The following is a 15,948-nucleotide window of genomic DNA, read 5'->3' on the forward strand; positions in this document are numbered from 1 at the left end:
GGTTGTGGTGGCAGCTGCAGAGAGGTACTTGGGTGTGCGAGACTTGACATCAGACGAGTTACAGGATGTGTTAAGTGGTGGTGTCCCATCCTTTCAGGTTGTTGGCCTGAGGTAGGACAAAATACATTTTAGTAAAACCTCTCGCTTCGCCTCTTCCTCTCTGACCGTGCTCGTGTAAACAGGAAGTACATAGCTAACTGAGAATATAAGCACGACTCTGATAGGATGAGTGCATATAACGATAGCCAATTGGAATTAATGACACTGTGTGTAGTTCTTACGGCAACAGCAGGGATTGACTAGTGATGTAAATGGGTGGGGTTGGGCAGCCAGGATGAATATCTTATTTTATTCAACTGTATCATATGGCTAGCTATGTTGGACGAGAAAGAAAGACATAGCGAGTCAAGAAAGTTCTAAAGTAAGTTTCCAGCTCCTACATTTCATGGGCTTTATCTATATGTGATTAGACTTTGTGTGGTTTCAATTGATTGTGACTGTTCCCAACGTTAACCAGCTTTTCTGCTTACTAGTAACGTTAGCCAGGTAACGTAAGCTAGTACATGAACAGTCTATGCATGTCTTCTTGTACACACCAGCGTGCACGTAATGTTTATTGTAGCTAACTTAGCTAGGTCAAACGCAAGTCAGCTAACTAGCTAGCGTCTCGCTTGAAGTTGCATGGATAGTGACAGGGACGTCTATCGTTCAGCCTGCTGCCAGAAGTTCTAACTTACCTCTAACGTTACTAGAGGCTCTAGGACTTGATCATGACTCTCAGTTTCGTGATAACTCCCACTCTTTCAGTCCATCAAATGTCCATAACTCCCTCCCCAGGCTCCGGGGCCCGAGAGGGGGGTATTGTTCGTGACCGGTGGAAAAAGTAATACCCAATTGTTGGGTAAAAGTAAAGATACCTTAATAGAAAATGACTCGAGTAAAAGTCTTCCAGTAAAATACTACTTCAGTAAAAGTCAAAAAGTATTTTGTTTTAAATATACTCAAGTATCAAAAGTATAAATCAAATTCCTTATATTAAGCAAACCAGACGCAACCATTCTTGTTTTTAAAATGTACGGCTAGCAAGGGGCACAGTCCCACTCAGACATTTAAAAACGAAGCATTTGTGTTTAGTAAGTCTGCCAGATCAGAGGCAGTAGGGATGACAAGGGATGTTCTCTTTAAGTACGTGAACTGGACCATTTTCCTGTCCTGCTAAGCATTCAAAATGTAACGAGTACTTTTGGGTGTCAGGGAAAATGTATGGAGTAAAGAGTACATTATTTTCTTTAGGAATGTAGTAACGTAAAAGTTGTCAAAGATAAAAAGTAAAGTACAGATACCCCCCAAAAAACACTTTAGTACTTTAAGGTATTTTTACTTAAGTACTTTACACCTCTGCTCATGCCAGTACCACATGTTAATCCTTTTCCCAAAAACCCGTTAGTCTCAGGAACCGCTCTGCCACATCCACAATAACATCCATCCTTCTGGACCTCTTCTCCACCTTAACTGTGCCACCTTCACATGCAACATCTCTGGGTCCTGCTGGTGAGAGCCCGCCCGTAGAGAATGCCTACCGACCACCGTGGACTCTTCAGGACCACTCAATCCCTACACCTTTCTCACTGCTGCTGCATATGAGATGATCTGATTAATCCTGACTCTAGCCACCTCATCCTCGTCGGGCACTCCAAAGATGTCCCTTCATGGTTCCCACCACAATTGCAACACTTCACTTTCTCCTCACTTCTACAATACATTATAACTCACATATCCCAACTTCACCTGGGTAGGGAGGGGCTCCGCTTTAAAAAAAGAACAGACCGACATTTCACTTTTGCTCCATTAACCACTCGATTCAACCGACGTGCATCATTCACTCCAGGAATATGTTTAATCTGTGCAACATCGACTTCCCACGAGATACCAGATATTACCACCTTGAAGTGCGCCCTGTTCAGAAGAGACACGGAAAACTTCTCGAATCAGGTGAGATGCAACACACGTACCTTCTGATCCTCCGAAGTACATAAAACAAGCCTGCCTTGTGATTCTCACAGCCTTTACTTTACCCAGCACTCTCTCCACCAGTTTGGATATCTCAAATTAATTCTTCAAGATTGGTAATCCAATCAACTGCTCATCATCAACAAACCGTATTCCTTCCTACAAGATACAAAGGAACATTCTCAGCACTATACGCTACTTTGCATTTTTTGTTGTCATATTTTCTTTAATTCTACCGCCATTAGATTCAAGATCCTTAACAGCTTCTGCTTCCGCCATCTTTTTCTCCTCCCGAAAACAAAAGGTTAAATTGATACACACCTTTTTAGGGTTAGTGTTCCCACAAGGCCATATCTTCATGTTACATTACATTTCAGTCATTTAGCAGACGCTCTTATCCAGAGCGACTTACAGTAGTGAATGCATACATTTCATACATTTCATTTCATGCATTTTTTTTTTTGTACTGGCCCCCCGTGGGAATCGAACCCACAACCCTGGCGTTGCACACACCATGCTCTACCAACTGAGCACATGTTTACGGAAAACAGACGGAAGACCTGTTTGAATGAACTATTTGTGTCTAACACCTGTGAGGATATGGAAGACGGACACCATAAACATGTTGTCTCTGAAAAATACTGTCGGCTGAAACTGTTAAAACAGTGTTACAGTAAGCGGTATTTTGCATTGGTGAAATCATTTTGATTGATATTATTTGTTTCTAGAACCGTACCGCAATTGAGAATCGATTCACATTTAGATGGAGTATTTGGCAGTTTAGGCTTCCAGAGCCAATTCACCTTTAAACAGAGCATGTAAGGTCCTTGGACTATAAGGGGTAACGTTAGCCCAATAATGGACTGAAGGAGTCTAATTTACCACTAGTCTAGAGTACCTGGTTAAATTGTGCTTAGGAGAATTTTTAAACTCTCCATTTTTAAAGTTGGAAAAAATAGATGTCATTCCTGTAAAAATGTGTGTGCTACATTTTACTATCATATATATATATATATATATATATATATATATATATATATATATTTATTTATTTATTAGCGTATTATAGATAACATCATTAAAATATGTCAAAAAATAAATATATATTTATTAGCGTATTATAGCTAACATTAAAATATGTAAAAAAATAAATATAAATATATTTATTTTTTTATTGGCACATTTTAATGTTAGCTATAATACGCTAATTCCCCTATGGTCAGACAAAACGTGTTAATCATTGCACTGGTTAGCTACTAACGTCACATTACACAAGCTTGCATTTTCACCAAAACATTTAGTGGAATTAGCTACACATTCGTTTTTTGCTTCAGATTGGTGATGTTTATAGAAAAGTTTAGTCATCACGAATACATTCAATTGATTGCTTTAATATATTTGGTTTTGGTGCCGTTTATTTTGTTATACACGCCTGTCCGTCGCCGTTATCATTTTAAGCTCAAATGGCACAGAAAGTTCCATTAATATCCGTCTGTGGACTGCAGTAACTACACAACACACCGAGTTCACTGCCATTGAAAGTACTTGTAGCGTGCACGCTAGCTAGTGCACATCTTCTTTGGTATAATGGCGTTCGCAACAATGATGTGCATTCCACCACCTGTCGATAATGATCCAATAAGGAAATGAGGGGTAATTTTTTTAAATCGGTAACAATGTTAATTAAACTAAATCAGCTTGCTTTTCGGTTTTAATCAGGTCCCTACACAGGCTTAGAAGGTTATTGTGACAGCGGGACGTTTCCTGGCAACCGTAGTCCATGCAGTGCTTCTGCCGTTAAGTCTTAGAGGTCCAAAAACTTCTCGTGTGCAGATATAATGATGTCCAGCTTCTTGGACACTTTTGCAGTACAATTAATAAATGCCACAAAATCCACCTTCACAATAAGTGGACCTAGATCACTTGATTGACATATAACGTTGGCAACTGGTTGTGGTGCATCCACCGCCATATCTTCTTCAGAACTGTGGCCTCTTGCCCCTTCGACGCTCTTCACCGCCTCCACATAGGAGGTCTGCTGTACAGCCCTGATCCTTGGCACCTCAACCTCTTTCACCCTAACAGGGCACTCTGGGAATTCCGAAATATGATCCCCACCACAGTTGTAACATTTTACATTCACAGACTCTTCAATAACATATTCCTTCCGTCTGCGAACACTTGACACATGGCCAAACTTTTTACACTTCTTGCATTGCATCGGGTTTTGCACGAATGCTCTTACGCCATATCTTATATATCCAACTTTAAATATGGTGGTAAATACTCATCAAACCTGCCAACCCCTCTTTTATGCTACTGCTACTCTCTGTTCATCATATATGCATAGTCACTTTAACCATATCTACATGTACATCCTACCTCAATCAGCCTGACTAACCGGTGTCTGTATGTAGCCTCGCTACTTTTATAGCCTCGCTACTGTATATAGCCTGTCTTTTTACTGTTTCTATTTCTTTACCTCCCTATTGTTCACCTAATACCTTTTTTGCACTATTGGTTAGAGCCTGTAAGTAAGCATTTCACTGTAAGGTCTACACCTGTTGCATTCAGCGCACGTGACAAATAAACTTTGATTTGATACAAATAAACTTTGATTTGATACCGATAAACTTTGTTCCTTTTTCCCCATTTTCCATACGGGTCAAGCCACGTGCATTAACTACTCCTGGCATTTTTAGCCCAAGATATTGATTATCAATGTCCAGCGGGACACCATAGTTTTACTGATTGCGTTTTTTCTTTCTGTTGGTGACCACCATATTTAAATCAACATTCCAAAATGTCACTGACTGTCTTCTGCAGGTTGTCCTCTAAGCAGTGATGTAAAAATATCTACGTTTCCATTTTTTTTTAGTTGTGGAAGTTTCAACAGTGCATACAACCTGATATATATATATTTTCCCTCATCCATATGAGTGATTTTATTGCCACTTGTCAAAACAACAGGGTTTTTCTTGCGTGTGCAGTTTATAAAGTGCTAGATTAAAAAAAATACAAGTCATATGATTACTGTTGTTGCACATGTATGTGTAATAAAATGTACTATGTTTTCAATATATCACAAACTGTTTCTGCATATTGGTTACTGATTTGGACAGGGAGATTTTTGGCTATTTATCAAAATCTCTTGTCAACAGGAAGCGACAGCATCATTTTCAACTTAAATTTTAGGAATATAAATGGAACTTTCAACACATTTCCAATGGCATTGCACTTACTCAGGTTAAATGTTGAATGAGTCCAAAAACATGTCACCACAGATTTGTCACTATAATTGGCAGGATTATGAACTAGCTAGCTAAGTGTTTTGGGAGTAGCTACAGATTGTACGCCAGATAATGTGCTATAACCAAAGAGTTTTGGTGTCCATTACTGGGTTGCTACAGGAAAGCCCCATACAAACCGCCGCCATAGATTTTTCAACTAACCTGTTCTTGCCGATTTACTTTCTTCTTTCTGGATTCGGTGAAGATACTTTTATCTTGGAAATGTCCGTTTCCCAGTTGCAGGTGGCTGTACAAAAAACATACATTCAGAAAGATCCATATTTTGTATCGAGTGAGATATGCCTCTTGCATGTGTGTAGATCTTTGTTTTGGTCGCACTGTGTGACGAGCTATCATCTACTAGTACGAATGGCTGCGTCGCATAGAAACAACTAGATCCTGCAAAGATGCTGGGAAATGCTAGATGTGTGGCAGTTAAGATTGCGAGGAACCTCCTCGCGTGGTACAAAACAGGGATTTAATATCTTTGACTTTTGGCTGTTTTTTGTAGAACCACCTGCGACTGGAAACGGACGTTTCTAAAGATACTTTTTTTTCACAGAATCGAGAACAAAGAAAGTGTCGCCAGTAACGGGTTAGTTGAAAAATCGATGGCGCCGGTTTGTATGGGGCTTTCCTATAACACCCAGTAATGGACACCAAAAATCTTTGCTTAAACGGTGCTGTGAAAAAGTATTTGCCACCTTTCTGATTTTCTCTATTTTTGCATAATTCTGACACTCAATGTTATCAGATCTTCAACCAAAACCTAATATTAGATAAAGGGAACCTGAGTGAACAAATAAAAATGTTGATACACAGAACAAAAATATAAACGCAACATGCAACAATCTCAAAGATTTTACTGAGTTACAGTTCATATAAGGATATCAGTCCAAAAAATAATTAGGCCCTAATCTATGGATTTCACATGACTGGGAATACAGATGCATATGTTGGTCACAGATAACTTTTTAAAAAAAGGTAGGGGCGTGGATCAGAAAACCAGTCAGTATCTGGTGTGACCACCATTTGCCTCATGCAGCGCAACACATGTCCTTCGCTTAGAGTTGATCACGCTGTTGATTGTGGAATCGTGTCCCACTCCTCTTTAATGGCTGTGCAAAGTTGCTGGATATTGGCGGAACTGGAACATGCTGTCGTACACGCCAGAGCATCCCTAACAGCTCAATGGGTGACGTCTGGGAGTATGCAGGCCATGGAAGAACTGGGATATTTCCAGCTTCCAGGAATTCTGTACAGATCCTTGTGACATGGGGCCGTGCATTATCATGCTGAGACATGAGGTGATGGCGGAGGATGAATGGCATGACAATGGGCCTCAGGACCTCGTCACTGTATTTTACATTTTACATTTTAGTCATTTAGCAGACGCCCTTATCCAGAGCGACTTACAGTAGTGAATGCATACATTTCATGTCATTTCATACATTATTTTTCTGTGCTGGCCCCCCGTGGGAATCAAACCCACAACCCTGGTGTTGCAAACACCATGCTCTACCAACTGAGCTACAGGGAAGGCTTGTGCATTCAAATTGCCATCGATAAAATGCAGTGGTGTTCATTGTCCGTAGGGTATGGCAAGGCATAAGCTAACTAGAGGTCGACCGATTTATGATTTTTCAACGCCGATACAATACCGATTATTGGAGGACCAAAAAGCCGATACCGATTAATGGGACTATTATTTTTTTACATTTTTTAAATATTTTTTGGTAATATTTTTTTAATTATTATTTTTTATTTATTTAATTATAACATTTTTTTATTTATTTTTTAATATTTTTTTTATTATTAATATTATAATTATTTTACATTTATTTGTAATAATGACAATTACAACAATACTGAATGAACACTTATTTTAACTTAATATAATACATAAATACTATCAATTTAGCCTCAAATAAATAATGAAACGTTCAATTTGGTTTAAATAATGCAAAAACAAACTGTTGGAGAAGAAAGTAAAAGTGCAATATGTGCCATGTAAAAAAGCTAACGCTTAAGTTCCTTGCTCAGAACATGAGAACATATGAAAGCTGGTGGTTCCTTTTAACATGAGTCTTCAATATTCCCAGGTAAGAAGTTTTAGGTTGTAGTTATTATAGGAATTATAGGACTATTTCTCTCTATACGATTTGTATTTCATATACCTTTGACTATTGGATGTTCTTATAGGCACTTTAGTATTGCCAGTGTAACAGTATAGCTTCCGTCCCTCTCCTCGCTCCTACCTGGGCTCGAACCAGGAACACATCGACAACAGCCACCCTCGAAGCAGCATTACCCATGCAGAGCAAGGGGAACAACTACTCCAAGTCTCAGAGCAAGTGACGTTTGAAACGCTATTAGCGCGCACCCGGCTAACTAGCTAGCCATTTCGCATCGGTTACACCAGCCTAATCTTGGGAGTTGAAGTCATAAACAGCGCAATGCTTGAAGAATTGCAAAGGGCTGCTGGCAAATGCACGAAAGGGCTGTTTGAATGAATGCTTACGAGCCTGCTGGTGCCTACCACCGCTCAGTCAGACTGCTCTATCAAATCATAGACTTAATTATAATATAATAAACACAGAAATACGAGCCTTAGGTCATTAATATGGTCGAATCCGGAAACTATCATCTCGAAAACACAACGCTTATTTTTTCAGTGAAATACGGAACCGTTCCGTATTTTATCTAACGGGTGGCATCCATAAGTCTAAATATTCCTGTTACATTGCACAACCTTCAATGTTATGTCATAATTACGTAAAATTCTGGCAAATTAGTTCGCCACGAGCCAGGCGGCCCAAACTGTTGCATATACCCTGACTGCGTGCAATGAACGCAAGAGAAGTGACACAATTTCACCTGGTTAATATTGCCTGCTAACCTGGATTTCTTTTAGCTAAATATGCAGGTTTAAAAATATATACTTCTGTGTATTGATTTTAAGAAAGGCATTGATGTTTATGGTTAGGTACAGTCGCAAATGCGCTTTTGTTAAATCATCCCCGTTTGACGAAGTTGGCTGTCTTTGTTAGGAAGAAATAGTATTCACACAGTTCGCAACGAGCCAGGCGGCCCAAACTGCTGCATATACCCTGACTCTGTTGCAGAGGTGACACATTTTCCCTAGTTAAAAGAAATTCATGTTAGCAGGCAATATTAACTAAATATGCAGGTTTAAAAATATATATATGTAAAACTAATAATGACTCAATAATCCATGCATTCTGGGAATGTCCAAAAGTTATGGACGGGAGCTAGAAAGTTCACTGTCAGAAGTATTACAATGTAAAGCTACTTTGAGTCTGTTTGTCTGCATATTTCAAGACATACTATATGGGGGTTTGGTGAGATACCCAATGGGTTTGATGATTCTCTTCTCATTATTAACACAATGGAAAAATCAAATGTATTATTTAAATATTGAAATAGCATGGGCGACTGAGGAAAAACATGTGGCAAACAATAACGCAATCACAAAGGATGGGGGTGTGAGCATGCGGGTCAGGGCAGATGAGATGGATAGTGCCTTCAGAAAGTATTCATACCCCTTGGCTTATTCCACATTTTGTTGTTACAGCCTGAATTCAAAATGGATTAAATATATATTTTGTTCTCAACCATCTATACACAATACCCCATAATGATAAGGTGAAAATATGTTTTAGAATTTTTTGCTAATTTATTAAAAATAAAACAATCGAATTGACATAAGTATTCACACTCCTGAGTCAGTACTTTGTAGAACACCTTTGGCAGTGATTTACAGAGTCTTTCTGGGTACGTCTCTAAGAGATTTGCACACCTGGATTGTGCAACATTTGTCCATTTGTTCTTTTCAAAATTCTTAAGTTGGTTGTTGATCATTGCTAGACAACCGTTGTCAGGTCATAGATTTTCAAGTAGATTTAAGTCAACTGTAACTCGGCCACTCAGGAACATTCACTGTCTTGTTGGTAAGCAACTCCAGTGAAGGTTTGGCCTTTCGTTTTAGGTTATTGTCCTGCTGAAAGGTGAATTTCATCTCCCAGTTTCTGGTGGAAAGCAGACTGAACCAGGTTTTCCTCTAGGATTTTCCCTGTTCTTAGCTCCATTCTGTTTATTTTTTATCCTAAAAAAAATCCCCGTTCCTTAACGATTACAAGTATACCCATAACATGATGCAGCCACCATCAAGCTTCAAAATATGGAGTTGTGGTACTCAGTAATATGTTAGGGGCAAATCCAATACAACACAACACTTTGTATTCAGGACAAAAAGTGAACTGCTTTGACACATTTTTTGCAGTATTACATTTGTAAACAGGATGCAATGTTTTGGAATATATTTATTATGTACAGGCTTTCTTCTTTTCACTCTGTCATTTAGATTAGTATTGTGGAGTAACTACAATGTTGTTGATCCATCCACAGTTTTCTCCTTTCACAGCCACTAAACTTTGTAACTGTTTTAAAGTCACCATTGGCCTTGTGGTGAGATCCTTGAGCAAGTTTCCTTCCTCTCCGGCAACTAAGTTAGGAAGGACACCTGTATCTTTGTAGAGACTGGGTGCATTGATACACCATCCAAAGTGTAATGAATAATTTCACCATGCTCAAAGGGATATTCAGTGTCAATTTTATTTGTTTTTCTACCCATCTACAAATAGGTGCTCTTCTTTGCCATGCATTGGAAAACATCCATGGTCTTTGTGGTTGAATCTGTGTTTGAAATTCAGTGCTCGACTGCCAGACCTTACAGATGTGTGTGGGGTACAGAGATGAGGTAGTCATATTGGACACAGAATGAGTCCATGCAACTTACTATGTGACTTGTTAAGCACATTTTTAATCCTCAACTTATTTAGGCTTGCTATAACAAAGAGGTTGAATCCTTATTGACTCAAGACATTTCAGCTTTGAATTTTTTATTCATTTGTAATAAGAAAAATATTCCACTTTGTCATTATGGGCTATTGTATGTAGGCCAGTGACAAAAAAAATCAGAATTGAATTCATTTTAAATTGCTGTAACACAACAAAATGTGGAATAGTCAAGGTGTGTGTGAATACTTTCTGAAGGCACTGTAGTCGTTTGTGTGAGTCTAAGTTGTTGTTTGTACAGTACCAGTCAAAAGTTTGGACACACCTACTCATTCCAGGGTTTTTCTTTATTTTTACTATTTTCTATATTGTACAATAATAGTGTAGACATCAAAGCTATGAAATAACACCATGTGGTAACCAAAAAAACACAAATCAAAATATTTTATATTTGAGATTCTTCAAAGTAGCCACCCTTTGCCTTGATGACAGCTTTGGACACTTGGCATTGCCTCAACCATCTTTCCTTAATGCGTTTGAGCCAATCTGTTGTGTTGTGACGACAAGGTAGGGGTGGTATACAGAAGATATCCCTATTTGGTTAAATACCAAGTCCGTATTATGGCAAAAACAGCTCAAATAAGCAAAGAGAAACGATAGTCCGTCATTAATTTAAGACATGAAGGTCAGTCAATCCGGAACATTTCAAGAACTTTGAAAGTTTCTTCAGTTGCAGTTGTAAAAACCAAGAACTGGCTAATGAGGACCGCCCCAGGAAAGGAAGACCCAAAGTTACCTCTGCTGCCGAGGATAAATTCATTAGGGTTAATTGCACCTGAGATTGCAGCCCAAATAAATGCTTCAGAGTTCAAGTAACGGACACATCTCAACATCAGCTGTTCTGAGGAGACTGCGTGAATCAGGCCTTCATGGTCGAATTGCTGCAAAGAAACCACTACTAAAGGACACCAATAAGAAGAAGAGACTTGTTTGGGTCAAGAAACACGAGCAATGGACATTAGACCAGTGGAAATCTGTCCTTTGGTCTGATGAGTCCAAATGTGAGATTTTTGGTTGCAACCGCCGTGTCTTTGTGAGACGCAGAGTAGGTGAACGGATGATCTCCATGTGTGGTTCCCACCGTGAAGCATGGAGGAGGTGTGGCGGTGCTTTGCTGGTGACCCTGTCTGTGATTTATTTAGAATTTAAGGCACACTTAACCAGCATGGCTACCACAGCATTCTGCAGCGACACACCATCCCATCTGGTTTGGGCTTAGTGGGACTATCATTTGTTTTTCAACAGGACAATGACCCAGCACACCTCCAGCCTGTGGAAGGGCTATTTGACCAAGTAGACTGATGGAGTGCTGCATCAGATGATCTGGCCTCCACAATCACCCAACCTCAACTCAATTGAGATGGTTTGTGATGAGTTGGACCGCAGAGTGAAGGAAAGGCAGCCAATGAGTGCTCAGCATATGTGGGAACTCCTTTCCATACTTTTGGGGGGGGGGGAAGCATTCCCGGTAACACTTTTTTTAAATTTAAAAAAAAAAAATTCTCGTTACTATATGATGTCTTCAATATTATTCTACAATGTAGAAAATAGTAAAAATAAAGATAAACCCTGGAATGAGTAGGTGTGTCTAAGTTTGTAACCCTAAACATTTAAATATTATTTAAAAAATAAGAATTCTCTGATACAAGGCAGAATTCATGGTTCCTTCAATGATGGCAAGTCATCCAGCTCCTGAGGCAGCAAAGCATCTCCAAAGCATCACACTACCACCGTTGGTATGAAGTACTTTCTGTGGAATGCAGTGTTTGTTCCCTTTATCTAATATTAGGTTTCGGTTGAAGATCTGATGACATTCAGTGTCAGAAATATGTAAAAATATAGGCTCAGAAAGGGGTAAATACTTGTTTGCGGCGCTGTATCACATTTAAAAACCAGATAATCTGTAGCTGGAATGTGCGAGCTACTTTAGCAACTTTCTCCATCCTTGCTTTTCTCACCCCATTTTTTTTGGTGTGTGTGTGTGTGTGTGTGTGTAGGAATGGCTGGTGAAGAGGATCCTGATGACCAGTGCAGTTGGACCAGTGCATTGAGTCACAATCTCAACGATGACATGTCAGGACTGAAAACGGTATCTTAAGTCCAGCAAAATGCCATGTTCTATTACACCATGTATTTTCAAACACTCCTATCACAATATTGATTCCTGTGTGTGTGTGTGTGTGTGGTTGTGGTTACTGGGTCTATAAATCTTTGCATTTGTCTGCACTCTACATCAATTCTTTATTTTATGACTTTGTTTGCCTGTTTCTCCACAGTACTTGGCAGGAAAGGTGCCTAGCAGGGAGGATATCAGGGCACGTGTCCAGCAGTTTGTGGAGGAGAGGATGCAGACTACCATGGTACAGAGATCCACTAAGCTTCATGAAAGTGAATGTGTACTTAGCTAGGGTGTATTTATTGTTGCACACCGTAGAAAAACTTTTTCGCAACAGCATCCATTTTTTTTGCTAGACAAATTCAGGTTGGTCCCTCCCTGTTTCGCTCTGTTAGCTTCTGTTTACCTCCGTTCGGTTCTGATGCTTCCTAGTGAGTACACCCGGGTGTATTCACTAAGACGCTAACGGAACGAAATGGGGAGGGACATACCTGAACTTGTCCAATAGAAACTTGTTTACATTGCAAAACGTTTTTAGTTTGTGAAACGTTTTGGTACTGTTTGCTACGGTGTGCATGCACTAATGAATACACCCCAGATAAACTTCTATTTCCATGCGTGCAAAACATTTTAATAAAGCAAAAAACCTAACATAATAACCATAGTAAAGTCTCTGGCCTTCTGAAAGTAAATCCTACATCAACAATGTCTAGTAAATCCTCCTTAGACACCAAGAATAAACAAAAAGAGGGAGGTCTTTGATGTAGCCCCCCCACAACCCCCTTTGGTCTCTCCATGACTTCTTGATCAGACTTCAGTGACCATGTTTGTTGTTGTTGGAATGTTCTGTGGTTCCCAGTGTCTGTGTCTGACACCCAAACTAGCCATAGAATAGAACAGTGTAATTGAATGGATCTTTATGGTAATAACTTTGTTTTGTTGTCCAGTTGACTGGCGTGCTGATCGGGGCTGTGGTGGCAGTTTCTCTAATTGGCATCGTGGTGCTCTTCCTCTATAGAAGATACAAGCTGGCCAGTGAGTCATCTATCCTCTTCCTCCCCACTTCATGGGACAAACACGAGGGGCAATGAAACTGATATTAAACTTGACATTAAAGTAACTGAACACATTTTGTGGCAAATGACAAAGTGCAACCACATCAGCATAATAATAGGAATCCTATGTTTTACAGGACATCATTCATTGTTCATTCGTTGTATGCTCAGTAGCCACTGTTGCGTAAGTGCTGTTATCTTTGTTGATAGCATGTTGTTGTGTCTATTCGAAGGTGGACAGCAGGCTGTTCCCCGCTATCGCTTCAGGAAGAGAGACAAGGTGCTCTTCTACGGCAGGAAGATTATGAGGAAGGTTAGTCATTATTGGTCTGTGTTCCAAATGGCCCCCCAGTCCCTTTATAGTGCCACTACTTTTGGCCAGGGACCATAGGGATCTCTGAGCGCAACGGCTAAGGTGTTTAGTTTACAGTCTCTGGACCCGGGTTGGAATTCCGGCCAGGGCTATCACCCGAATTCGCGACAATACTACTTTTACCTGGGAAAATGGAAGTGAATCTTCACCAAGTCACTCAGCTCTATGCCATGCATTACATATCAGGGCCCCTATTCATAAAGCGAATAAGAGTAGGAGTGCTGATCTAGTGTCAGTCTTGCCTTTTAGATTATAATTATTACAATTGCATGGACAGCTGGGAACTGATGCTAAATCAGCAATTACTACTTTTCTGAAACACTTTATGAATACAGGCCCAGGAGTTTCAACACTCATATAATGCTGGAGGGCCCTCAGCCAATACTCATTGCTATCCAATAAAATGTCAGGATATTACATATCAATTTTAATGCACTCATTGCAATTATCAAGTTTGAAATCCTTTAGCACACTCATTTAGCACTCGTATGGGGTTCTTGGAATTGATACTGTGATACAGTTGCGTCAATATACAGTGCATTCGGAAAGTATTTAGACCCCTTGACTTTTTCCAAATCTTGTTACTTACAGCCTTATTCTATAATTGATTAAAAAAAAGTATCCTCAGTCGACACAACATCCCATAATGACTAAGCGAAAACAGGACATTTTTGCAAATTTATGAAAAATAACTAGCAGAAATACCTTATTTCCATAAGTATTCAGACCCTTTGCTATGAGACTCGAAATTAAATTGCACTCGGCTGCTTCGTGTTAACATCGATCATCCTTGATGTTTCTACAACTTGATTGGAGTCCACCTGTGACATGATTTGGAAAGGCACACACCTGTCTATATAAGGTCCCACAGCTCATGTCAGAGCAAAAACCAAGCCATGAGGTTGAAGGAATTGTCCGTAGAGCTCCGAGACAGGATTGTGTCGAGGCACAGATCTGGGGAGGGTACCAAAAATGTCTGCTGCATTGAAGGTTGCCAAGAACACATTCTTAAATGGAAGAAGTTGGAAGCACCAAGAGTCTTCCTAGAGCTGGCCGCCCGGCCAAACTGAGCAATCCAAATTGAACAATCAGGGGAGAAGGGCCTTGGTCAGGGAGGTCACTCTGACAGAGCTCCAGAGTTCCTCTGTGGAGATGGGAGAACCTTCCAGAAGAACAATCATCTCTGCAGCACTCCACCAATCAGGCCTTTATGGTAAAGTGGCCAGATGGGAGTCACTCCTCAGTAAAAGGCACATGACAGGTGCCTTTTTGGCAAACTCCAAGCAGGCTAAAGGCTCTCAGACGATGAGAAACAAGATTCTCTGGTCTGATGAAACCAAGATTGAACTCTTTGGCCTGAATGCCAAGCGTCACGTTTGGAGGAAACCTGGCACCGTTACGGTGAAGCATGGTGGTGGCAGCATCATGCTGTGGGGATGTTTTTAGCGGCAGGGACTGGGAGACTAGTCAGGATCGAGGGCAAGATTAACGGAGCAAAGTACAGAGAGATTCTTGATGAAAACCTGCTCCAGAGCGCTCAGGACCTCAGACTGGGGGCGAAGGTTCACCTTCCAACAGGACAATGACCCTAAGCACACAGCCAAGGCAACACAGGAGTGGCTTCGGGAGAACCCGGACTTGAACCCGATCGAACATCTCTGGAGAGACCTGAAAATAGCTGTGCAGCGATGCTCCCCATCCAACCTGACAGAGCTTGAGAGGATCTGCAGAGAAAAAAACAAACATTTTAATACATTTTTAAATAGGCTGTAACGTAACAGAATGTGGAAAAAGTCAAGGGGTCTGAATACTTTCCGACTGCACTGTATATATTGACACCCTTGCACTTTTATTGAATAATTATTTATTTCTTCTAAAATCAGGTAGAGAATTTTTTTTTTAAACTTTTGGTCACTGTTACAGTTATTGCAGAACCAATTTATTTTTGTAAACTTAAGTTTACAATTTTAATTAGAAAAATAAAGACAAAGGGCATGTGCAAAATTATTGGCACCCCGTAGCTAGTACTTTGTTGTACAGCTTTAGGCCAAGAGAACTGTCAACAAATACTTGTTGTAGCCATCAATGAGCTTGCTGCACCTTTCTACTGGCAAATTGGCCGATTCTTCTGCAGCAAACTGCTCTAATTAAAGTTTGAGGCAGCAACAATCAATACATTACAGAATTAAAACACAACAACATGATCCAGCCTTAAAAAAAGCATTT

General features: G+C 40.0%; 1 protein-coding gene across 1 annotated transcript in view; it reads left to right on the plus strand.

The window, feature by feature from the left end:
* Positions 1-232: 232 nt before the first annotated feature.
* LOC115203995 (patatin-like phospholipase domain-containing protein 7) overlaps positions 233-15,948 on the plus strand; it is a 46,523-nt gene continuing 30,807 nt past the window's right edge. The window contains exons 1-5 of the mRNA XM_029769164.1: positions 233-421; positions 12,176-12,267; positions 12,455-12,538; positions 13,242-13,329; positions 13,583-13,662. Of these exons, the coding sequence (XP_029625024.1) occupies positions 12,178-12,267; positions 12,455-12,538; positions 13,242-13,329; positions 13,583-13,662 (342 nt within the window). The 5' untranslated portion in view covers positions 233-421; positions 12,176-12,177. The remainder of the gene's footprint in view (positions 422-12,175; positions 12,268-12,454; positions 12,539-13,241; positions 13,330-13,582; positions 13,663-15,948) is intronic.

Source organism: Salmo trutta, chromosome 12 (assembly GCF_901001165.1).
Source record: "Salmo trutta chromosome 12, fSalTru1.1, whole genome shotgun sequence".
Lineage (NCBI taxonomy): Eukaryota > Metazoa > Chordata > Actinopteri > Salmoniformes > Salmonidae > Salmo > Salmo trutta.